This window comes from Lipophrys pholis (genome assembly GCF_963383615.2).
Source record: "Lipophrys pholis genome assembly, chromosome: 1".
Taxonomy (NCBI): domain Eukaryota; kingdom Metazoa; phylum Chordata; class Actinopteri; order Blenniiformes; family Blenniidae; genus Lipophrys; species Lipophrys pholis.
In genome coordinates, this window is record NC_137635.1 from 42,178,821 (window position 1) to 42,206,034 (window position 27,214).

Genomic DNA, 27,214 nt, shown 5'->3' on the forward strand with positions numbered 1-27,214 from the left:
CATGTGCTGCTGTGTTTATAACAATACTTTGTGTTTTTGGGTGAATGATTCAAGGCTGTCATGTAGTCGGGCTTTCAGCATGTTCAAATATCACATTATCCAGTTGTCGTTTTATTTCAAAGAGCAGCAGAGAAAAAAACAATCATCATGTGAGATGATATGCACAGAGCAGATTACAGTACTATCGGGCAAAAATGAAATGTGACTCTTTGTTTGTACTTGTCTCATGAATGTGTACTAGTATGATCAAACCGCATGTACTTGAGTGAAATAGTCGGGTTTATGTGGGTGTTATGGTGTTGTGTTTTCTGTTATTGCCATATGACAGCAGCAGTGAAGGATGGCTGAAGATTTAGTTTACACATGGGGAACGTCCATGTTAGGGGCATGTTGCGGTTGAGGGACTCAAACCCGGTGCATTTGTTTTACCGTACATGGATCGGGGGGATGAGTACATGAGTTTGCATGTTCTTCATGCGTCATTATGGTTTTTTGTACAAACACTCAAATTTCCTCCTCCCGTATAAAGATGTGTGTTTAAGGTTAATGTCCATAAGATTAGATGTGATTCTGTGTGATTGGCTGCCACTCTGTAATGCCCTGTGGTCTTCTGGAGGCCTCTTCATGGTGTATCCTGCCTTCAGCTCCGATCAGCTGTGATCGTCTTCAGCCCCTTAGAAAAATGAGTATAGAGGATGGATGGATAGAAGCAGATGAACCAGTTGGACATAAATGTAGTCTGTAACCATCACAGGGGTGTCACAAACAGATTTCTCTGTGTTGTACGTAAATGTGCTCAGAATCTGAACCGTATTTGCTGTTGTCGTTGTTGTGAGGCGTCAGACTCACTTTTGAGATCTCTATTTGTTGTCTTTCTCCACTGTTGTGTCACTGCTCTGAAAACAGCAACCGAGGAACAAGCAAAACCTCATGTCTCTTTATTCTTCTCCGAGGGTGAGACATCAGTTTAGTTGCCCAGAGAATACACCCCCATTCTCAACCCGGCATTCACCTGCTGAGCAGCTGAGGCTCGTCTTCTTTGCTCGTGACTGTTAAACTCATTATAATGTGTTGATGATGCTGATTTTAACCTTTCAGGTTTTTTTGTCCTCGAAGCTTTGGCTCTACAACAGGTTGACATGACGTAAATCAGGCAACACTTCTTTATCTCCGCTCTGGTCTCTCCTTCCACACCTGCTGCAAGGTCTTTAACCTCATCCAAGAAGCTAATCAGCAGAGTTGTGAGTGATTTAGAACAGGCTTGTGCCACGCTGCTGTCTGGCAGACGGTGATAGCGCCCGGGAGAGCTGTTGCAGCCGCCGGCGTGAAACCAACCATGTCCAACAGCACCGCTGAGGGCACGCTGGTGGTGCTGCAGCTTCCGCCATATCAAAATGAATAAATAAATAAATAAATAAATGTGAGCATGATGGAGAGACGACAAACTAACAACAGCTGGATGAAAGGCAGCATGCCAAATGGGTCTACTAGTCCGTCTTGGTGAGGTGCCAACAGCAGCTAAAATCGAGCCGTGAGCCAATCTGAGCTGTGCAAATATTAATCTAGTCAACGTAGAGAGTTTAATGAGTCGTGTTAGGTCTTGTTTATATAACCAAATCAGATATCGTCCACACAGTGACACAGTCCTGATAAAACTCAGCTTTAAATAATTTCCTTTGTAAGATTTTCTACAGGAGAAAGCTTTAATGAGCTTCAAATTATTACAAAAGATTTCAGTGAAACTTTAAATAGGATTTGGTTCATAAATACCAATACTGTTTTCCTCATTAAAATCTTACATTATATAGTTTTAATCTCATAAAAATCACAGAATGAGTTCTTCAGAAGTCAGGGGGACTATGACTCGTACTGCAAGCACATCTCAGAAATAGACATAAATACAAATGAACAAAGGCACAAATAATCATGGAAACAAGGAAAGAATGCTCAATTGGATAGACAAGCTTGTTAAAAGGTCACAAAAAGAGATGTGGGGTATACAAAGACATCAAATAACCACAAAGACACACAAATAGAATGTGAAGCCAAACAATTTTCATACCAATGCAAAAAAACCCTGAACTACTTCTTCCTCTTTTGTTACCCTGAAGTGGCGATTGACAACGGCGAGACACTTGTGCCCGGTGGTGCATGGTTCTCATCTTTAAGAAGGCATGGATCCTTTCTCTCTGCGAAAGAAAGGGGTTGGAGTCAGTTTTGATGTGAAAGCAGTCTCGGCATGTAAGCGGATGGACTACCATCAGGCAAAAGGTAAGGTGCACTCTAAAAAAGTCAGTCCATCACAGAGTTAACGCAGAGAGAGACAGCACCAAGGAAGAAGACTGCCGCCAGAGCACACAAAAATACCAAGAAAATATCTAATCTGCTGAAGAGAGATCCGAAATGAACATGGAAATTAATGTAGAAGCATTGTAAACAGAGACTAACTCTTCCCCTGCAGATATTTTGAGAAAATCACAACTTAAAACACATCACTTTTGGTAGTAGTAGTTTTCTGTTTCTTTTAGTCATGGTCTCTTATATCTATACTGTTTGTAGCACAAGTTTGCCCTCAAGGCCCTTGATTCTTAATCGGCTTATTGTTTTCTCTACCATTGTCAATCATTTGAAGCAAACAAAGATTCGGAAAATAACATTCATTGTCACATGGTGTGGATCTATTGGAATTCTTCACACTGATTTTTAACAGCTTCCCTCTCTCTTCTGCTTTCAAAACTGCATCCTTGCTGTCTTCTGCAGGTTGCTTTTGTGTCTTAGGTGTGCGTGCGTGTACACGCGCGTGCGTTAGGGGCGTGGTGGTGGAGGGGAGTGTTGCATCCTCTCACGTGACCGGGCTTGTCTGTCCTCTCCTCTCCTCTCTCCTCAGTCTCGATCTCTTTGTTGTGGTTGCAGCTGCTGCTCTCTTTACGCACCGCGTCGTCCCCGCGAGCCGCGCCGGAGCGCCCGAAGCCGCCGCTCCTCCAAGGATCCGGGACCGTGGGGGATCTGTGCGTGTGCGACCGCCTGCTCGCATGAGCTGAAATCAAACTGTCCATTGGATTGGAGCGCAGTTACGGTGCGGAGGAAGGACGGATTGCGAGTATGCTGCCGCTGCTTTCACCCTGGAGAAACCGGCCCGCCTCCGACGCTTTCTGAACGAGGAATCCGGCGTGGGGCTCTCCCTGCACGTCTCTCCTCCTCCACAGACTACCCCCCACCCCTGCTCGGATCTTCTCCCCCCAGCCAGAGCTCTCCCCTCAGCGGGACACAGTGTGAGGGAGCCGGGTGTTTTCCCTTCCATCTCTCTACCCTGCGCGACCGCAGACTTTGTGCGCATCGCTTCTCACCTGAACCGAGATCCGCCTGATTCGTCTGGAAGGTCGGATCGTCACCAAAATCACCATCCCCATCGTCATTCCCATCACCATGCTGTCAGGGCCTGGGAAGTGTCACGGGCGCCCAGGCGGGTTGGTCCGGTGCCTGGTGTCCGCATGTCTCTTCTCCCTGCTCCTCTACCTGCCGGAGGCTCGGTCGTCTTATTACCCACAGAGCGGCGAGTGTAAAGGCAAAGGGAAAGACTGCACAGGTAAGACATGCTGCCGGTACTGGTGCTCGTACTACTGCTGCTGCTACTGCTGGTGCGTCTCTCATTGCGTCTGCCGTGGGTGTGCGCGCCATGCACACTGATAAAAAGAGCAACAAACGGACAAATTGTTGGTATTTAAGCTTGGTGGAACAGCTCCCAGCTCTCTCAGTGCTGTAGAAGAAATCAAGGAGATCCCCCCCCCCCCGGGGTCTTCTAATTATATCCTCTGTCTCCTCTTATATCCCCCTACGTGCTGACTTTTAGTCCGTTCTCTGCGCTCAGTGTTGAGTTTTGCGTTTGACGAGGTGTCAGAGGTGGCTAATTCCAGTTGCTTTAATTTGTCATCAGGTGTTCACATCCAAATGAGTCTTTCGGTGATCCATTATTGGTTTTCTCGCCGACTGAAAGATAAAACATCACATATGCATAATATGGATCAATATTATGGCAATTAAATGTGTGCTGGAACTGGGCTGTGGTTGATCTGCTGTTGTATTGATATGCTCATACAGATGGTTGAAGTAGAATTTATGATCTGCTCATTAGATTCTTTGGCTGTATGATCGCTCACATTCACTTTAAACTCAAATTGGACTTAAGCTATTAATACTTGTTGTTTTCACAGACTAGTCTTTCTGGGGAATGTGCATCTTATTCCATTATATGAATATGAAGATTTTTCTCATTCATCTAATATGCAAATAGATCCAGTAACTGTGGGAGAAACACAAATGTCATACTATTCTCTGCTCTTGCTGTTTAAGGTGACACAATGCATTTGTAAAATGAAAAAAAGATACCTGTAGCATTAAATCAAATAGTATCTTCAATTCAATTATGTTTAAACATGATATTTATCTTGTTTAGTGTGTAACGGAGTCAAACATTTCAATTTCTTCAAAAGCAGAAGCTTTTATGGACTCAAACAAAAATGTTATTATTATTATTGTTACAGTGTTTAGAGCTGCAGAAATGTTAAAAAACAAAACACAGCAGACTTTAAACATAAAAACCACATTGATATAAAAGACAATGCCTGGACTGAAAACAATAAAATATTATGCCTGTCATTCACAATAATAGTCACTCTCTCCATCTCTGATACTTTTTGTTGGTAAAACTTCAGGTTGCTGGGGCTCTAGTTGATCTCAGCTGACTGTGGGCCATAGCAAATTACACATACTTGCATCTACAGACAACTTAGAGCAATCTTTTAAGGCCAAGTTCAGACTGTTGCAGACATATAGAGTACCTGTAGAAAAGCCGTGCATGCACATGGTGAACATGCAAACTCCACACAGAAACCTGGACTCAAACCAGGGATGTTCTCTCTGTGAAGGACAAGTCCCAGCCACGTCACCACCAAACACAATGATTACATTTCCTTTGTCAAATGATGCAGACTATAGGATGACGAATCTTCAATGGTGAATTAACTGAATGGAATTAATCAGGAGAAGTAAACTAAATGTAATCATTGTGTTTGGTGGTGACTGACAAAATCAAAAGATTCTGTCAGTATTTGTCACTTCCATCATGTCTGTAATCAAATGTTTTGATGTCCCCATCGATCTGTAACTATAAAGACACGGGGATAAACGCATACAAAAATAGACACGATAGAGAAGTCTCCCGTTCTGCAAGTAAAACTCCATGTGCAGCGCATGCACATATTTCTCTCAGTGGTCAGGAGGCAAGTCCAGATGGAGCTCATTGTCTTGATTGTCGAGCACAGACGTATCAAACTCATTCTGGTTCAGGGGCCTTGTGCAGTTCTGTCTGAACTCCATTGGAATGGAGCTATAAAATGAAACCTGTAAAGACGGCTCCCTTTTGTTTTAGTGTAAAGATGTACAAATACATTGTAAAAATGGACTCTTTATTAAGAAATATCAAGAACAACCTGGAATAGCTTTTTTTGAAAAGTACAATCCAATATCATCTTTACCTCAGTGATTCTGCTCAGGCGTTTCATCAATGCTGCAGTTCAAGCTCCTGTAACCTCCACAGGGACGCAGTCGGTCTGGTTAGGCGATCGTTCGTTTTACACAAAAACCACCAACCACATGTATATTTACTGCTGAATGCATCTAACCGTCTGTGAACGCCAAATTGCACCAACATTTACAAAAAAAACAAGCCAGACTGACTGATGTGAGGTGGTGGCCTGCCACGTCTGTGTTTACCGTGCGGTAAATCTGTCTTTAAATGAGAATGATCTCCATGTTTATGCTCACAATTTTTGAAATTGAGTGTCTTCTTTAAGTCATCACTGGTAATGCACTCCTGTGAAAGTCAATAAATACTTAGATCAAGGGTAGCTGGCCACTGGTAGCCAGCATCGAGCTGGTGAGCAACCCATAGTGCAAACTCTTAGAGAACCGTGCGAACAACACGAGTTTAAACAAATTAATCAGGCAGTTTGCAACAAGAGGCACATGGTACCTGAAGTAGCAATCAGGTTCAAAAAGGTTGATGATCTCTAATTTAGGTTATTGATTGTCTGTTGGCATTCACATTTGAACCTTTTCTAATGAGATGATTGTTTTTATAACAGAGCATCAGTGTGTACAAGGCAAGGAAAATGACAGGCTGGGCCTCCGCAGGTGACGTTGCACAGGTATGACAGTGAACATCCAGACCTTAAACAGCCTGAAGACATTTTATAAAATGTAAATATGGAAGTTTTGCCAACTATAATAATGGCTGTCTGTGTGTTTAACTGTTGCGATTATTTCTTTATTCATTTATTTATAATCAGATTTTAATGTCAGATATAATTGAATTTTATAATAATTCATGTCATTTTCTAAGAATAAGCGTCAAAAACATTTGTGTCTTTGCTTTAAAAAATCCCTCCGCGTTCCTCCAAACATATCGCTGACACCTGTATCTGTAGCGAGTATATCATAAGCATCCATCAGCGTGTGAGTTTCACTTACTGTAACCTGCTCTGACGGGGATCGCAGACAGTGCTATTCGCAATCATGGTTGCGTTCTGCTGCATCAATATGTAATATTCATAAACTCATTATGCTGTTCTACTGTTCCTCCTCTATTATTAAATATTAAAAGGAAAAGAACAGCAGTCGTGTAAATGAGTGTCAGCCGTCACTCCAGAGCGTTTTGAATAACCCACCTCAGTCATGTTTTATTAAAGAGCTGCTGAATTGCCCTCACTTACGCCACTTACGGTGTTTACATTGAGAAACTGAGCATTTTCCTCTTCAGTGCACAATACCATGTACTGCAGAAGTGAAAGAAAAATGTTCCAAGTCACTGAACAGACAAAGCACCTTGATTGCAACTTTCTTTTTTTTTTAAATTATTCTTCAGCACAGGAAGTCTAATTTGCTTCATGCATGGCAATAACCTGTGTCACACGGTGCCGAAACCCGATATTAGATAATAACTGACTGCTCTGCTTTCAAAACTGCTGCTTGTCAGAGAAAAGGAGGAAAGAAGGCTTTCATCGTTGCAGGAGAAACAAAATAAAATGGCTTTTGGCATTTTGTCAGAAGCAGCCGGCTGCTGTGTTCAGGGAGGTTTGAAGGGGGGAAAATACAGCCCTGGAGAAACATCAGGCATTTGCAGCGAGGCGCTCTTCGCTGGTGTTATGACTGCAACGTACAACACGGTGTGTGGGAAAGAAGAGACGGAGCCATCCCAACGTCGGCTTGTTCCTCGGGGGGGCCATGGGAAGCTCAGCCCGGGATCTTTTCCAATAACTTAAGCTGAAAACATTTTGATTTGTGTTGGGAATGTGGCAGAGGGATGCGGAGTGAGGGATGGAGCTGACTGTGTTGCATATTGTCATACTAATTATAAATCCCATGATGGAAAATATTTTGTAAAAACCTGGTAAATAGAGCATCATGTTACTAAACCGGCAATGAGTCGATTTTATCAGTTTGTTGTGGGGTACTGTTGACTACCGGACTGTTGATAAGCCTGACCTTGTTTTTACTGCCATTCAAAACAGGAGGAGAAAAAAAACCCCTTTGGTTCCAACTTAAGAAGACCTTGAAAACATCCTGCATAAAATACAAAATGTATTTGTTAGGACTTGTGATGGATTAATCATCATTTGGTGGTCTGGCTACTGAAAATATGCTTCAATGTGATTTCTAGCTACAATCATCCTTCACACACAACCCTCATTATCATGGCCATTAGAAAAAAAACATTGCTGGAACACAGTTCATGCAGTTTTCTTTCTAAAAAGACTGCAATTATAGATATAAATAAGTATGCAATTTCTTTCAACCTGAAACTCAACCCAGTTTGACTGTAAGAAACATTATGGACCTCCTGCTTGAGTTCTGATTCGCCAAATAAAATTATAATAAAGCTGAATGCTGGCAGACAATGCTTATAATTGTAGTAATTGATATATTCTGGATTTCTTTGACTATGTGCAAAATAATTTTGGGTGAGTTCAGAGCAGACTGAGCCCCCTTAAGAGGTTTTCAGACCTCAGGTGTCGACCCACTGAGAGTCCTTTTTTTTAAATTTTTTTTTAACAATCAGAATAAGTGTCTTGGGGGTCACAGAGCATGAATTATTACTGATGCGTTTAACAAACGTCAGCAGACACGGCCACACACTGACTTCTGCTTCATGTGCTATCGGTGAAATGTCCGAGATGCTCAGACTGAAGTCGTCAACAGGAAAGAGGTGATATCGACGTCCTGTCCTGCACTCGCGCTGATCCTCAAGGAAACGCAGTGAGAACAAATGAGACAAACGAGTGCGGCGACATATTTGACTGTGAATGCCCGACATGCCCGGCTTTATATTTTGGACCATTTCATTTTGTTTTTGAGGTGGCACATATGTTCAGCAGACTCTGCTGTATCTGCACATGTGGTTCAGATCTGCTGGTGGGCCCACTCTGGTTTTGAAGCTAAAGAAACGCCTCCACATCCTCTTCTGTAAAATCCTTGTCCAAGAGTTTCAAGTGTAAATTAGCTGCTGAATGCTGGATGTTGAGATCTGAGCATCTCAGTCTTTTCTCGTATTTGATTTCTTAGTCCAACTCCTGTAAAGCAAACTGAGTCTAAAATCGGAGGATATTCTTGACGGTATTTCCCTGCTTCAAAAGTTACTTGAACGAGTTGAGACATCCTATCAATCTCCTGGAAACACTGTACTTCTTCTAAATACTGAATTCTCTGAGATGTTTTCTTACATACCAGGGCTTCCCTTTTACTGTAATGAGGAACATTATTCATAATATTGCTTTGTATGTTGTTGGGAAATATTTAAGATGTTCATGTTTAAATCAATACCATCAATGAAGCGAGCTTGTAACTGGACAGTCACTGGTTAAAAAAAAATAATTCAAAAAAGGACCAGTGTGAGACTTCAGCGAGGAAAGTTGTCCTCATCCTAATTGCAACCACTGTGGGTTGTTTGAGCAAACTGCTGCAGTTATTGCTCCTCTGGTATGGGTTAAATACAGACGAAAAATCTCATTTTTCAACTATGTACATGTGGTAAAGGCGGGAATTCCTTTCTTACTCTGATCCCTCTGGGGTAGAGACTGAAGCTGGGATTCATGGCGACCATAGTAATAATGTTGGCAGGAGACAAAAGAGGGAAAAGGCAATATTAAATAACAAGTTTGGATAGAGGAGAGAAGCAAAGCCAGGACCTTGACCCAGAGGATGGATGGTTTGGGACATGCACAGCATCAAAAATTAACAAGCGTGGAGCTTGATTTCAATCGGTGTTATGTGATATGATGTATCAGGACGTATGACTAGATATGACATGTAATAATGCAACATCACGCAAAGCAGCATAACATAACATGATGTTAAGTCGCATATATTATAACATGACGTATTGTAGTGTAATTGAACACATATATAGATTTTGAAGCCAAAAGTACAATTTTTTATTTTTTTTTATAAACCTAATTAGCTTTTTGTCCCTGAAGAGTGTCTATGCCATAAATTTGGTTCTGACTTCTATCATGACGACCAAGGTTAAGTGGAGGTTGTCCCATTCTGCTCCATATTTATGAGAATGGTAAGAAATGACAGTGGCAGTCCGAGCTGACTGATTGAATTCAAAGTCGATGAAAGTTGGGAATTTAAACCGACATCAATCTTTATCTTTTAAGATTTGCTCCAAATTCAGCTCGAATTCGAACATTTTTACCAATTCAGCCTGTGAACATTTAGCTGAACTTGCATTGTGGCCTGCCTGGGATGCTGGATGTTGTTCACTGCTTGGTGTTTTCTTCTTCTTCTTCTTCTCGAGAGACAGGAATAACAAATGTACAAGAATAAACACATATACATACAGCACAGAAATGTGGACACACACACACACACACACACACACACACACACACACACACACACACACACACACACACACACACACACACACACACACACACACACACACACACACACACACATTAGTTTCTTCTTAACAGAAGAGTTTAAAACCAATGACTCACCTGCAGTTTGTTTCTCCGACAGAAGAATAAATGAGATGACAAAGCAGGATAATTTCAGAGGATTTTTCAGGCTCTGCTGTTTCACTGTTTAGTTACACAGCTGCAGTGTTTTGCGATAAATCTCGTGAAACGGCATGTCTTGGCTGGCTGCCTGGGCGAGCACATACAGTGTGGTGTTATGAAGTGAAAAAAGTGATTTTTTTTTCCTGTAATGTCACCTGAAAACACATCACCAGTGTAAATGCGAAGTAGTCGTTGAAGCACAGGAGTACAGATAGTTTGTAGTTAATAGCTGGCGGCTGTTTCCCGACGGGACAAGAAGAAACTTTTTCATTTAGAGGAGAATGAAGTTGCCTCAGCTGCAGCAGTGTCAGGTTTTACTGTGGGACAGTCGGTCAGGACAGAGTTCGCTTGCCTCCGCCAACATAAATGAAATCATACTGTATAATTTGGCCCGCTGCGCGGCTTTTAAACGCTGGCCTCATGGGAGAGCCTTTCAGAGTCCCGGGCCTCTCGCCTGATGGAGCATGCTCAGACGAGTGTGCCAGAAAATCTCCAACACGACACATATACTTGGGGAAAGTGTAACAGGCGCCATTAAAAATTCAGCAGCGACTCCGACATTAACAAAGCTGCAGATGAATATTGATGGCCCATCTATGCCGTTTACAATTTACACCCCGGCTGTTTAGCTGGAGCTCTCATCCATAGCAGATGATGATCAGGACACAGTCCAGTCCGCTGGCAGCCTCCAACAAGACTCTGAGAGGTTAGAGAAAACAAGGAGGTGGGGATGGAGCTTTATCCTCTCCTCTTGAGCTAAACTCTGACATCTTGAATCATTGTTTGGATGAGTGTCTGCTCACTGCCAACAGAGAGCGCGGGGAGCTGAATAATGAAAACCTTAACCCCTCACTGGGCAGGTGACCGACCATGTTTGGTAAATTGTGCATCTATTTCTCTTTGAAATGAAAAGCAGTGAACTGAAACAAGCACTAAAATATAGGAAGAAACACGGTAATTGTTTAGATGGGGGAAGGTGATATAGCTGTTTTTAGTTGTTTCTTACAATATCGCAGTATAGCATCTTCTCTTCCCAGTTAGTCAAATGAAGAGAAAAGTGACGCTTTAACATCAGCACATGAAACCCAGTAAGACCAGTAGGTCATATTTTGATCATAGTGTCAATTGAAAAAGAAGATACTGGTTGGGAATCCTCTCCAACAACAGTCATTTATTACCAAAAATATTTCCAATGTAGAGATAAATCCCTGGTATTATACTCTGGAAACACACCATCACATAAAACAAATAAAGTTTTGCCTTGAGTGCAGAACTTGTACACCATTTCAGATGATTATAATTTTTTTTTACATCATCATTGAAACTTAAGGAAAAATCAGCAGGCCGAATTTGGTCAAAAACACCCCGGAAAAGACTTTATGAACCCGGCTTTTTGCTGAGTCTCTGTGTTCTGGCTGTTTAACGAGCGTTTTATTTCTTGTAATGAACTAAAAACAAACAGACGATCAATGACAAGATGTTCCTTCTGCTTTCTGTCTGTCCCTGGAAAACAAAAAAAGAAAACAAACAAGAATCAGCCCAGATATCAATTTATTCACAGCACAGCAGACAGCAGCAGAAACAACAACATCCATCATGTTTTTTGGCACCGATTCAATACCACCTCCAGGATTTTACATATCAAGCGGTCTCTGAGATTTCCATGCAGATCCAGCTGATTGATGACATTTCTCTTCTTTCATCACCACAAAGACAGGCTGTGGTGGGAGTTGTTCCACATTATTACACTTAAATGTTTTTGAAGTCGGAGAAACTGTGACTCAGTTGTTCATTATTTTTGCCGTCATCTCTCTACGAACACATACGGCAGATTTTGCAGTGGAAGCTTCCACAAAAATACACTTCTGCCCTCCTGTTTTTGATTTGTAGATATTTTATAGCTATAGCTATGTATAGCACGTTCTTTTAGGGGAAAAACTAAAATTACATATATTACAATTCCCCTCAGAATTTTCTGAAAAATTCTATTTTCTAATAAAAAAAACAGAGAAGCTTCTGAACTGCACTCAATTTTTTTCCCATTTAAAAAAAATGCCTGTGTGAAAAAGAGTAATCTAAAATTTCTTAATAATGCTCATGTTGCTCAGGTTAGAGATGCACATCAAGTCAGTTTAGATCTCAAATAGCTTCTATTTTCTTCATTTTCTAGAGAATTGATCAAACCTTATTTGACCCCGTGTTCTAATCACAGCAGAAGAAGTGAAAAGTTAGATTCTGCTTTAACTTGAAACTCTCTCAGAGTTGCAGCCTGACTTTTAAAGGTAAGGATCGACACAAATGGCTGAGAAACGCAACTATGAACACAGAGCAACTTCGACTAAACAAGTGGCATGAGTTCAAAGGAGTTTTCTCAAAGAGGTTACACTGTTTGTTGGGAAAACCCTTGAAGTAAACCACCTTGCATTTGAGACAGGCGCCACATCCAACAACAACCTTTTCCCCTGTTGGAAAGTCTTGTTTACTGCATCTCGTTATTTATCTTACATTGTGTTGGTTTTTCCACATTTGTTATGCATGTAATGCACTTCTGGCAGAGGCTGGTCAAAGTCATTAAACAGATGAAACTTTTTTACTTTAGTACAAAAGCATAGGTTCTGAAAAGTAACTGAGGACGAAAATAAACGTTATTTAGTATTTGACTTGATACGTAATGCCTGTGGTGGTGGCGAGGAGGGCATCACGTGCACACGCGCCAACTTAACTTGTTAGAGAACAAGATACTCAAATAAAGTACATATACCCATATCATATACAAGACTCATTTGTTTCTTACCGTGTCATTAGGGCGAAATTGTGCAGGTTTTCAAGAAGGTATCGACGCCACTTTATTTTGTTTTAGAATGTGGAGCGTCATCATGAAAAATAAGAACAAACAACAACATGATCATATACAGATCTACTTTACAAATGAACACGGTTCTAACTAAAGCAACTAAAGATCATTTGTGAATCAACCGCCCTTAAAAGTTGAGCGATGCAAGGTAAGTGACTTACTTGGACATAAATGTAGAGAAGTAAAAAAAAAAAAAAAGAAAAGAAGCTACATCATAAATTGGGGGACCAAGATAAAAATGTCTTTTGATTATAATTTATTCATGAAGTTCTTAGCAAAACAATATAGAGTTATAAGTGTTGCACACACACACACATACACACACACACACACACACACACACACACACACACACACACACACACACACACACACACACACACACACACACACACACACACACACAGATTTATGTTGCGCTGCTATTGGTTCATATGTTTAATTGATTCATACCAGCAAGGCACCGTCTGAACACATGGTGTTCTTGAAAGTTTTGGCGACCTGCCTGCTCATTTCTTTACTCCGTCAAACCCCAAAATGAAATGCCAGGGCAGAGTGCGCGTGACAGATTATATTTCTGAAGGACAGATCGACTCACCCTCGGTCTTTCATCGATGTCGGCTGTCTCTCTCGCGGCGTCGCTCCTCTCCTGCTGAGGAGGAATTATCCAGCAATCAGTTTTGCCGGCTGAGTTTCGGGGCAAACCAATTATCTGCAGCGCTACAGGGTGACAGACGCTTTTAATTGTCTTTCACGAGGTAATAAAAGGTGTTTGTCAACTGCCTGGATGTGGACTTTTTAAAGCTGTTGTGGCTCCAGGAGTTTAATTAAGCCTGGAGGATAAAATGTGCTCTAAAGTCAAGGTGCTCTTTGGGTGAAAGCGCGGCTGTCTGTCAGGAGAGTGTCTGTAGCTTCTTAGGGCTCACTAAATATTATAGCCTGTTATTTTCAAGTTTTTTTTTCCTAAACACGATAACTATACACTGGAATCATATGTTATTTCAGTGCCAGTAAATAAAGGCTCAAATACAGTAGACAACCATGACAATTACCCAAATTAATCAGCTTTTTAAGAGACAAAAACATTGTTTACATGCTCTAGTAGAAGAGAGCCACTACGTCTGATTGACAGGTGATTTTTGTGAATGAAAAAGTCCATGCCTTGAGATACCTGTATTTTTCTTTGTGTTCTTTGTATAGACAGAAAACTCCAACTTTCTCAGCCAGTGACCCTTCAAAAGTTTCTCACATTAACTTGAAACCCTTCATCACTGCTTGTGTTTGTTCATGACTTTGTCAGAAGTCAAACTAATATTAATTCAATTTTTCCCTCTGTGTTTATATGGAGTTTAAAAAGTCGAATTGCCACAAACAGCTGCAGTCTCTAGGGGTATGAATAAAAACAAAAAAACACTACTGTGGATAGCCCAGCCAAGTGTGCTCCATATGGAAATGTCTCCTATTGGAAAACATTGTGTTACATGGTTTTGTTAATCTACTGCTCCTGCTGTTTATCAGTCCGGTTCTTACATTTCTTTGCTTGGCTTGTCTGATAATGCTGATTCTAATAGTTATTTTCCACAAAGTTAAAATGAATAAAGATACGCCCATCAGGATGTGACCTAATATAAACCTCCATTTAGAGAGTCATTGTCATGAGAGCCAGTCAATGAATCCGATATGAATCACCATTTTATTTGTATAGCAAACACACATTTGATTTTTTTAAATTTCATTTTAAATAAGAATTATGCTTCCGCCGCCTGTTGGTTCTCCACCTCACCCCAAACAATTAAATGATTCGTGACATGCTGAAGTGATCTGTATATTATCATTCAAGCTTGTAAATATAAAAAAAAAAAAAAAGGTTGTGCTCATTGTGCCATCAAACAGCAGCAGTAGGAAATCATGATCGCACGAGTCAAACATTTAAATGAACACCAACCAACCAATTATTATCTTCAGTTCTTTCAATTCATCTATCCACTCAATTCCAAATGTGAACCTCAGAGTGGTGATGAAGGAAAAGCTGGTAAATCATCTTACGCAGTTCGAGTCCTCCTCAGGGGAGAAAGTATACATTCAAAGAAATTATATTGGTCCATCAAGTGGTTTCATTACAGTGTGCATCGTCCTCACAGTTAGAATAAAAATCCATTTCATCGGTGTAACTACGTTCAGATTTTCCTGCAGCACATAGTAAAATAATATTCACATCTCTCATGTTAACAGCCATTGCAGCAATTACCAGACCTTTTTTTATTTATCCTGTTGACATTGTTTCTGTGGTGATTTTGAAATGGTTCTGTTGTGTCCGAAATGTTTTGGGTGTGAAAACGAAAAAAAACCCCACTGAGCTCATATTGAGATCCCGTGTTTATGGAAACCCGGGACGTCCATCAGCCCCTGTGTGAGTCAGAAGAGCAGCGACGGACGCTCGCAGTAAGGTGATCCAGCAGCTCTGCACCCGGAGCTGACACCTTGTCACTGTGTAACGCCGCCCGTCGTCGCCCTGCAGCACCAAGCACTGATGTCTGCACTTCAAAAGAGGCTAATCTTATTCAGCCCGAGCCTTAGATCAAGTTGGCTCCTAAAATGTAAATCTTACCGTAGTCTGACCGCAGGTGTGGACGTCTGGGGCAGCGAGTGTCCGATTGATCCGCTGCTTTGATCCCGCTCTCGTTAGCTCGGATTATTTTCAGGTTGATGGTGCTGCAAAAAACAGGATGCAGCTCTTCCTGTTGGTCTTTTTATCTTTTCTTTTTTCTTCAGCCGACTCTCTCATCCATCAGGTCAGGGATCAGAGGTCAGTGTCTGTGGCAGATAGGCATCTTGCTGCTGGAAGACACATCTTGCAATAGTATAAGGCTGAAATGTTGACTGTCGTTTACGTCATGATGGATGCGTACTGATGGATTTGTAAAGAATTTCGCAATTTAATACAGGAGGTTAATACGAGAAGTCGGTGTCACAATGACATCTACGGTTTGAGTTGAACAGGACTCTTGTAATAGGAGTGATTGGATGGGCTTGTGTCTTTACGATGGAGATAAAATCTATCATGATCTCTTTTATGTTCGTTTTTGTACAATGCAACTTCAGTTGTTTTGATATAATGGAGAAAAAAAAGACAAACAAGATTTTATACATGGAAAATAAAATGAAGCCAAACTAAATAAGGGCATTTGGAGAAGAAAAAAATATTGATCTATTTAAGAAACTGGTCTTGAATTTAATTTAATACTCGGCTACAGTTCCTTGTACTTCTCCTGCTCTCCAGTTTTTCATTGTATGTGGCAGGTTAGTTGTAAGGCAAGACTCTGCTCTTCGTCCTATAGATGAAGCCCGATTTTGATTCTTGGTGAATTTACATGTGAAGAGGCAGATCTTTGGTTGCGTTTTTTGGTGTCTGTTTAAAGGACAGTGGTGCTTAGCGCCACTGAAAATGCAACTATTTGGAAACGGCTCTCAAGGTGGACGTTTTTGAAAGTGCTCTGGGGCCCGTCTCCTCGTTGACAGCGGCAACGCTGCTCCTGCCACTGTGCACCATGCCCGTGGTAAATAGTTACTCTGCACACGTGCAAGTAGATGGACAATAACGACAATGACGGCCTCCAGGGTGTCATGACTCCCTATTCTCCTGAGACTTGGTAGTTTTATAGTTGAGTCACAAGTATTAGCAATCCAACTTCGTCGTATGTCCACACGGGCGTTTTATTCTCTGCATGCATGTGCGCGGTTTCATTATAAAAGTAAACAACAGCACCCACTAGTGGATGTCTTTAACATTTCTGCATGTTAAATGTGAAACTTTTCTCTAACAAAAATGATAAAAAAAACCTAAAAAACATTGTTTTCACTTGAAACGTTGTGTAAACAGGGCCTGAGATTGGATATCTTTCTTGTAGACTTGGTGAGGAATGTTATGAGGTGGAGCAAACATGGCGACAACAACACAAACATGGCCTCTCTTCCCACTTTGCTTTCAGGCTCACTTACACAACCAATGCTTTCTAATCTTTCCCATGGTCTGGGCATCAAACCAAAGGAACAATTAAGGTCTGGCGGCACCTTATTTTTTGCTCGCTGAGAAAATTAAAATGATTTCTTTGACATTGGCTTAATGCGTGGGCCGTCAATTATGCAAGGTAATACTGCATGCGTCGATGGCTCTGCAGATTAAGCCTGAATGGCAGGTTTATGAAGCCAGTGGAATTGCAGAGGCCTCATTTGTCAGACTTCGAGCAGCTTGGTCCGCATACTGCTGCTTCCTCTGCTTCCTTTCCAGTGGGCTGTTTCTCAAGCTGGCTAAAAGAAAGAGAAACCTAATCAGAGAAGGGATTATAAGGGATGTTTTAGCTTTGGCTTTAATGTCGTGATCATGTCCTGACCATCTGTCATTTTTCCTAATGGACAAAAGTCATATACTCTGCACTGTAAAATAGCACAACTGCATCAAATCACCAACTTGACTTCAACCTAATGTGCAGAATCACAACCCTTCTATGAGTGAGAAGCCCAATGACCAGGAAAAATGTTGTCTTTGTAAGTTTTTGCAAGTCCCAGTAAACTAGTAAATGAAAAGGCCTTTATCTCTACTGAATGTAGTTGCGAGTATTTTTATATTGTGCATATAAGTAATGTTTTAAGCTGAACGGTGGCTGTTGGATGGATTTAAATATTGGATTTTCAACTAAAGCATCTATTATAGGGATAATGCATGCAAACAGACAATCACAGACACACCTACTGCCGATATACACTCAACTGTCAAGCACGTCTTTGGATTTGTTGGTGGAAGTTGGAGGATCCAGAGAAAACCCATCCAAGTTTACCAGAAAGACTCTACGAACCAGGCGACCACTGTACGTGAGGAAGCAGGCCTAACCACTGACTCTACTACGCTGATAATGATAATGAGTTTAAGTCTGCCTGACTGCATAGAATAACTGAAAGTCGAGGTCAAGGTAAACTTTATTATCCCCGAGGGACAAATTGTGCTACCGCCAGCAGTAAAAACATACATAAAAGAAACCATCATTCATACAATACACACACTGACACATCTATTAACATTTATTGAGCAGACCAACGGCGGAGAGAATTAGAGTTCTTGTGCCTTGTCTTCTTGGTGTTGGTGGTACTTTTGACGTGTTTATAATTTTGTACCACCTCTACGACCTGACCTATGATCATCTTCTTCAATTAAAAGTGACATTATAACTCTGTCGTCAGCGAATTTATTGATATCACAGTTCTTTAAACAGACATGTATGGGTATGTAAAATAAATAAAAGAACAAAGAGGACACAGCGTTGAGCGGAACTGGTAGCTGAGTAACAGTCATTTGATAAAATACTGTTCACTTTCACTCGCTGTGACCTGTTGGTTAAAAAAAACTCATCAGCCAGCAAACTAAGCCAGAGTCCATGTTAAAAGTGTCCTGCTAAAACATCTGCTCTAATATGTAGAAAAAGTTAATAAATGGTTCCCGTGGGCTCACCACCTACCGGAAGGTTGTTAATCGGTGCAATGTGATCTCGGTGACAGTGCTCAGACCGCCACCCCCGCGACCTGGAAACGGATAAGCGGTAGCAAATGGATGGATGGATGGATGGAAGTTAATAAATGGCAGCCATACAAAAGACTTTGCACCTTTCAGACGAATGTGGATGAAGTGGAGACGAGTGCATACTGCATCGTCTACACCTCTGTTTGCTCTTTCTCCTCGAATCTAAGCACAAGCGCTCCCTTCACGGTTTTCTCAAATGACTTCATGACGAGGGAGGTGAGTGCGACAAGGCTCAAGTCATTAAGAGACATTGGAGATTTAGTTTTTTTGGGGCATATTCACAAGATGAAGAGACATTAAAAATACAACAAACAAAAAAAAAAGTCTGCTAACCATTGAGCACAGTCCACCTTGTGATACCATTATGACCGGGTCTTTTTGCCTGATGTTCACACTCCTGAAAAGACTCCAGATTTCGCCTCCATCCATTTTGATGTTATTCTGCCCAGGGGCTACATTCATTGAACCAAATCATTGACGCTATGACGTTTTTAAAAAAAGAAAAAAAAGTTTCATCATTGGAGAGAGGGAGGTCTGCTGTACCGCTGAAAATAATACAACATTTTCTAGGTTGCATCCCTGTCATAGATTTTACCCCGTCCCATGCAGGCTGTGAGCTGCCAATGCGTCCTCTCTACTTCATCATTATACCTACATTTTGCAAGTTCAAGTTCACGTTTAGCTTTTATTTGCAGCTGTCTGTGTCGTGTCATGTCTCATTGGGTAAAGCTGACGTTTCCATGGTTTGTTCTTTGGATATATGGAAATGGGTTTTTGGGGAAAATTACAAAGTTTTCACAGAAATCGATGGAAGCTGACAGTCTCAGCAAGTTCCTTAATGTCCTTGCATGTATACTGGACCATGTCCCAATCCATTCAGCTAAAACAGTCCTGTAAGTCACTTATGGACTCCGGTGGCCAAATCAGGACTAATGTTCTTTCTGGCTATGTTCTCTTTATCGCCAGTTTGTAGACCGGTACCAAATAAACAGTCACACTATCATAGATGTCGACTGGATCTTTGCTCAGCGATCTGCAGGCTTCTATAATGTATCGATAACAGAGATCCAACGTTCTCGTTAAAGCTTGCACAGAGACCGATTTAAAGTCATTAAAATCACCCATGATGACGCTGTACTCATCAGACGCTTGCATCTGACATCACTGGCTGGTTCACACAGACAAAACCGCTGGTCTCCAAATTTCGAAGCAGAAGAAGCTGTGATCAGATTAAAGACCTGGAAAATGCCTGACAGGAGCACCTAATGTGAATAAAACAAACACAGCTGCTGTGTGCAGTAAATACATTCCGAGCTGTAAACCTCCTCCAGGGACTTTGGAGTTCTGAGAGTAAACAGAGCAGCACATCAGCTGGTCGCATGATAAAACATTTCCTCCTCCACGCGCTTCCATCTGCCTCTACTGAAAACTTCAGTTTGGTAGAAATCAGTAATTAAACACTTCCATGTTCTTAATGGGTCTCTACCACAACATTACCTGACCAATTAACATTTACAGTCGGGCATGCACATCACGGCGAAATTATGCACTAAGTTCGTTTAAATCAAGCAGATCTCAAGCCTCACTAGGTGTGAATGTAAGATTGAGAAGTGCTGAAATGTCCCTAATTGGGCTAATTTCCCTCATCTTCACGACTCATGAGACGTGGTTAAAGCACAAAAACAGACTTTTGCATACCAGTTTTCCTCCTGTGGCTTCATAGTTGCTGGCAGAGTTTTCTTTGGAAAGGGGCTGCTTCTGCTTCATAGTGCAGCGACTTTAAAATCCACAAGTCATAAGCTCTCCCTCCATGAGAGTGAAGAGCAGCCAAGTCCGAGCCATTGGCATGTTGTCAGAGCGTCGTGGACAACACTGAAAGGCCACATTGTGCAACATACCCAAATCAGGGGGGAAGTTTTACTCTTTTATTTTGTGTTTTCATCACATTGTGCATGGATATTAAAATCCATGATAAAGGTATTGAATGCTTTCATTACAGTTTGAGCATTTCCGCATTTTGACCAATTTTATTTAAAATTGACGGCCAACTCGGGTTCAAATCACATTAATCATAGAGATGGGCTGCATCTTCATCTGGTGGGCAAGTTGTGATGTCATTGTCACATTCGTGACATCATCACAGAGGCACCAGAACATATTAGGTTAAATAAGTAAAAGCAGGGTGGATATTAGTGAGATGGTAACAGCAGAAACTCCTTCACATGTTTCGATACTTTGACGGATGGAGCCTTATGTCTCTGTTCGCTCTGTACGTAATTTATTGTGTTTTCAGGGAACTTAGGGATGCGTCGCATACAGAGTAATACCACTGGTGACCGGTTGATGTTGTAAAAAAAGAAGGCATGTTTGGGCCTGGAGTTGGTTAGTAGAGTGTAGAAACAGCTTATGAGATAGTTACTATTGTGGACATTTTAAACCACATGTTTAGAAGATACTCACCTAAGCCAAAGTATTAACATTGTAGTTGTGGCTCTATGCAATCAACCAACCAACCAACCAACCAATATTGCAGACTCTTAGGTCCATATAAAAACATTAAAAAATAGTGAACTATATATATATAACAGCAGACAGACAACAACAATAAAATAGAAAATTAAAACCCATATAAACAATGTCTCCAGTGCCTCCAGAGTGCAGATGTGTACCTGACACTACTTTCCTTTGGTCTGATTAAAACCTTTATCATTTTATTGCTCCAGTCTGTTCATAAATTTCAATACAAAATTTCTGATCGCAGCATTGAGAGTGGACATGTCATTTATCACAAACAGCTGGTTGGCACTGGTCCACCCTGGGACCTTCAATAGCGAACGCAGTGCATCATTGTAGAAATTTGGCTCTGCTGTAACTACGCCACACATGGGCAGTGTACAGTGACATGCAGTAGGCTTTAAATAAGGTAGCATGTGCATGTAACTTGTGATTTCGTCTTTGTATGTCCTCATCGACCGAGTTATTTGACTTTGTCCACAATAGTATAATTTAATAAGCTTTATATCATTTATTATTTAACTCTGCATTATCCAACCTGAAATAACTGCATTCACTTGTTTTAAAAGGGACTCAAATGCTAATAGAGTATTGGACATGAGCCCATTCGCCATGTGTCCAAACATACTATGGACTTTAATCCCTTGCTTTGGTGCTGCCGGGCCATCATGCATGGAAACCTCCCGGAGACCTTCAACTATATCCATTTATGTAAAATTTTTACAAAAAAAAAAAAAGGTGGATCCATTCACATTGTATGTATGTTTTTATGTAGCAGACTATATTTTATCTTAAATTGTAACGCAGGCAGTAACTGTTGAAAAATAAACCATGGCACAAAAATAGAAATAGAAGATTTATGCACGACTCTTTGAGCAGCACTTTTATAATCAAACCTCACCATGCTATCCTGGCTGTGGGTCGTCGTGAGTCTGCATCAGAGGAGCTTGTCCTCCTTGTTTCTCAGCCTCACAAACCCACAGCTCCATGTTCAGTTAGCCACACTCGGTTAATGTTTAACACGCTGCCTCCACTGCAGCTTGGAACATTTCCTGCTCTTTGTAAGCCCTCTCCTCCCTGATCAAGCTGTGAAAGAGCTTTTTGTTGCTTCAAGACAAAGACCCAGACTCTGTTCTAATGTCAGTGTTTACAGAAACCAGAACCCGGGAACAGATTTGTACAAGAAAATCACTTTTTCTGAATAGTTAACGAAGTACAACTGAATTCATGTTTGTTATGCAAGTTTCATTCAATGGTTCTTTACATGTAGTGATGAAATTAAACATTGATGGCGGTTTTGGGGCTGTTTTCAAAGGAAAATCCAATAAAGTTCAAATCAAAAAAAAAATGAATAGGTCTTCTCATAATTTCACTTTCATCAGTGATTCTCATGTTTCTCTCCCATATTGTTGCATTTACCCCCCAAATTAAAGCTAATGAAAATCTAATGACAACCACTAAAGTATTCATAACTATTAATAAGTGATTTTTTTTTAAGAATCCTCCTGAAGCATAGTCTTTATAACAACATCAAAAATGTCTTATGATTAATAAATTGATTAGCAATTTATGTTTAATAACAAAGGAGTTATAACGTAAAGGAGCCACTTTCTTTAATGTTCATTTTTCACATGATTTCTTTTTCTTAAAACCTGTTTATATCCCCTAAAGAACAAATATTTCCAATTTCAAATCTTATTTCAACTTTAGTATTTTGCCTATTTCAATAACTCGCCCATTTATTATTAAAGCAATAAACTCAGTTCTATAATGAAATTTAAAGATTTATTTCTTCAACAATCTGAAACTGTTTTGATGGACCTCCTCTGGTGGACTTTAATCCGTTAAAAACCCTTAAACAAGGTCTTGTGTTACACGCCCCACATTAGATTTCCTCCAAATTTATATTAATTTTCCTCTTAAAACCCATGAAAATACCGACATAACTTCAAAGAACAAATTCAAGTTAATATTAGTTGGTGAATTATCATACCTCAAAGCCACTAAACCACAGAGAAAATCATTAAAACATAGTAATGGATTATAAATATTTCATTACTTTTTTACTTACATGTTATGCAGAAGGATCTGTACTTAACTTTTGTCTGAGTTAATTGTTGCGGTGTACATTTATTATCCGGGCATTTTTCTGAGTGTTAAAGGTCACTGCAGTCGATCAAAGCTCAATATTCAGATCCACTGAATATATAACTATTTATCCTACCACTAATAATAACGATGATAATAATAATTATAGTCACACAGTGTTCTCTCGCCTCATGGTGAAAACGTCCCCCTCAAGGTCCAGGTTATTATTGTTGATTTAATTGCTGCAGCTATACCACATGGAATTCTTCAATTCACCTTTTTGAAAATATCTTTTGATTAATTTTCCTGTATGCTACTGTTACTGCTCTACGCGGAGCGAGCGCTGTAAAGAATTTCCCCCGGAAAATAATGAAGTATTTCTATTCTATAATGTAGTTCTAAATCCTCCCGAGTGACTAAGCAGAAAATAAATGGTCATCGTAGGCTCCAAAAGGAATTGTTTGTATGCAAACGCTGTGGTTCCTTCTGTGGTCTGTGATAATGAAGCTAATATTTTTTTCTTAATTAGTCAGGACAAAGCAAGACACTGATCAACAGACACGAGTGTCATTCAGCTGTTCACTCACACACTAATGTTCTCTATTGGGGGAAACGGGGTATATTGTCTTACCCAAGGACACTTCGACCTGTGGAGAGGGTGAGTTGGGGGATCGAACCACTAACATTTTTGACTGGAAGACGACCAACTGAGCCACAACTGCCAGTCAATAATGAAAATAACTGTTAGTAGCCACCTTGTTCGCATCCATAGAGCTGAAGGTTGTTCAGGACAGTGTAGCAGTTGTAAAACTGTGGCTTTTTTATTTTAAAGACTGACATGTTGAAAATGTACCAAAGCATTCGTGGTTAAAAGGAGCAAACACTTAGAAAACACTCTCATTATGATGTTTTTTCTTAAAAAAAAAAAGAAAAGAAAAGGACAGCTTGCAAGCTTCATCAGACCACATCATCTTCATCACGTGGATCCCAAAAGTCTGAGCCAACCTCCTGACAGATTTATATGTGAGGTGGTGTTCCAGCGACGCAGCAGCTCCATCCCCCTCGACGCACTGAATGGATTTGCCCAAAGAGTCGGTGATGCGAGACTAATCAGGTCCCATTCCAATTCCGGGCACAGCCGAGGACACCAGACCCCGGTCCCCCGAGCTCAAACAGTAAACCAGCAGGTGATTTGCACTTGATGCATTTTAATTGGTGCACAAAGACACGCTGAACTGATTGTGTGTTTGGGACTGTGAAACACCCCCCAACACACACACGCACACCCCCCCACCCGAGTCTGCTGTGCCTGACTCCGAGGTAACAGGAGCCTTCAGACGGTGCTCTGAGTTTATAGAAGCTCGGTTAAAGCTGGAGGCTCTTTGTATGTTTGCGATCAATGGTGAGGGAAGCTAAACCCCGAGCACTGCGGCAGCTAATGGCTCCACAACAAACCCTGCAGAGAATATGAGCTCCTGAGGCTTGCGGTGACAAAGGCCGAGGAGACTGAAGGAAGGGCCAGATAACTGCACACATGCATACCAACACACCGCAGGGTGAGGATGATGTATTATGGCTGCAGAATTAAAAACGCAGCAGCGCTGAATTATGAATCACCTCTGGCATGGAAATATTGTTCCAATCAATTCCAGTAGAATAAATAAATGTATGAACGGGCCTCCGTGGGTTATTCTGTCATGTAGAATTCATCACCATCAGCAAGAGGCTGCTCCTTATCCTCCAGCTAATAACAAGACTGACACAACGCGAAGACGGTTCACGTATTTGTGGGACACAGCTTATTTACCGTTACGGGGTATTTTCATTAGGAAGGAGTGAGTTCAGTGGACGTCTGGGGGATTTAGACCAGACAAGTCAAACAAATCTGCTCACAATGGAGACAAGTGGCTCGAATATTTCTTTTTTTTTTATCTAATATCTTTAACAGATGTGTGTAACAGAAGTGTTAAATGCAAATAAGTGGTTGGAATAAAACGCGTGCTCTGAATCGTCTCAGTCTAACTCTTCAATCATTCAGGATTTTCACATCAACATCTGAGTTTTTAATCATGTTTGAAAAATTAGGTTTACCTGCCCAGACACAAATTGTGGTTTTCACATCAAAGATTAATAAATATTTGTATATCATTTATTCACTACCGCACTAAATGGCAAAGAAAGCTGAGAACTGATTAGACTGATGTGGTTGTTTTCAATGAGACCTCTTATTTATTATTCCTGGTGTGCTCACGATTATTAAATAACGGTAACATTTGGCAGATTTTACTGATTGACCAGCATCAGGATGCCAGTGAGGCGACCCGAAGGCGAGTTGATCATCTTTTACCACATGGGTTGCACAGTGATGCTGCAGTTTTCTGATTGTGGTGAGAGTTTTGGCCGTTCTGCACAGTTACGGGGAGTGTCACTCGATAACTTTCCCCATAACTTGGATCCTCTCATTGGGCGAGATGAGGGACTGACTTAAAGTACCTTGATGAAGTGTGTCCTTGTGACAGTCCTACAGCTTCCTCTAAAGTACTCCTCTTGACAAAATCCATTTTCTGAAAAGTTGAACGATCTCTTTTCCCTGATTCCAAGGCTGCGGTTTATAAGCATCAACAAAACGGTGGTTGAAAAACCCTTTTATCCAGTAGTTACTTGTCCAAATAAAGAATCAGTACTCTTAAATTACGGAATACAGTGCACATTTGGTTTTAATAACTGTTAATGCATTTGCTGCATTAAGCCAAGTATGAGCTGAGACTATGGTAGTCTCAATGAAGTGGCAAAGATCCAAAATTCGAGACAATACTATATTTGACTTCAGTTTCATTTCTCCTATCATAAATATTACAGAAACGTTTGGTTGCTATTAATCTTCTTGTTCCAGTCGCAGCATTCCTGTGTTTTCAGACATGCCCACACTGACTGTGACCGTGAACTCTGGACTACTTTGGGGTGCATGCAGCGTCTCAGGATTCACTAAAAGCTGCAAAAACATAATTGAATGAAACGTATTCTTCTGAGGCGAGCCACAGGACATGCTGCTTTGAATGCTGCTTTCATTCACAGCCGATTAGTTTGTAAATGGGATTTTCTTACTTTTGGGACAGAATCTGGAAATACTTGCTTCGCTTCAGCTCTTTATCATCGGTACCTTTTTAGCACGCTGGTGGCAGTTTTTAGCTCGCAGCACAATCTTGCAATAATAAACTCAAAAATCAAAGGTCCACATCTGCAGACAAAAGTTTCTGTGAGGAACAGTTCAAAGGAGAGGATTCATTATGAGTCTTCAGTGTATGGTTGCATGTTCATCATGACCTGAACTTGATGTTGATGTTGGACTTGCTTCTCTGCAGACCTGTCTGTGTGATTTGCCTGCAATAAATCTGTTTTGTTTTTGCGGTGAAGTGCTGCTTTTACTTGGGGAAGCTCTTCAGAGAGTCTGCACACAGAGCCAGGCAGCGGCTAAGAGGGGCTTTTGTCCTCCTCCGGGCATTTCTCACAGACTGTTTACAGCCTCTCTGCATGTTGGGACTGTTTATGAGTCTCGTGGACGCTTCTGTTGGGATGCCACGAACTCACAAGCGACCCGGAAACGTGACACAACTTCTCGCTGCTCCCGAGCAGCATGAAGACCAAACAAAGGCTCATTCAGTCACCCGATGGAAAGAACACATTTAAGAAGTTTAGGTTACTTGCGTAACCCCGGTTCTCTGACAAGCATGAGTGAGTGTCTCACGTTGGGAAATGCCTACAGCTATTGCTGGGCGATAAAACAATAGACTTTTCGATAGATTGCATCCGTCCTTTTTTTGACAGGCAATACGATCACCCAATGTAATGAGCGTTGCTCCCTGCTGAACCAACCATGTGGCTGGATTAGAGCCATGCTGAGTTAGCACACAGCACGGTTGAAACTTGTCGCAACACGTTAATGCTTGTGCTGCTGCAGCCGCCGTGTACCTCAGCAGTGGGGTCACCACCTGCCCCAATCTCCCCTCCACCACCCAGGGAAGCCAGGATCGCGCTCCGCCCAGCGATGCACGAGCCGCAATG

The 27,214-nt window shown here is 41.2% G+C and overlaps 1 protein-coding gene across 1 annotated transcript in view; it reads left to right on the forward strand.

Moving 5' to 3' along the window:
- Positions 1–3,426: 3,426 nt before the first annotated feature.
- The window catches only part of LOC308120012 (tomoregulin-1-like), a gene marked incomplete at both ends in the record, with an annotated part of 80,536 nt that continues 56,748 nt past the window's right edge, over positions 3,427–27,214 (forward strand). Inside the window, one exon of the mRNA XM_080480361.1 lies at positions 3,427–3,586. Coding sequence (XP_080336487.1) covers positions 3,427–3,586 — 160 coding nt within the window. The remainder of the gene's footprint in view (positions 3,587–27,214) is intronic.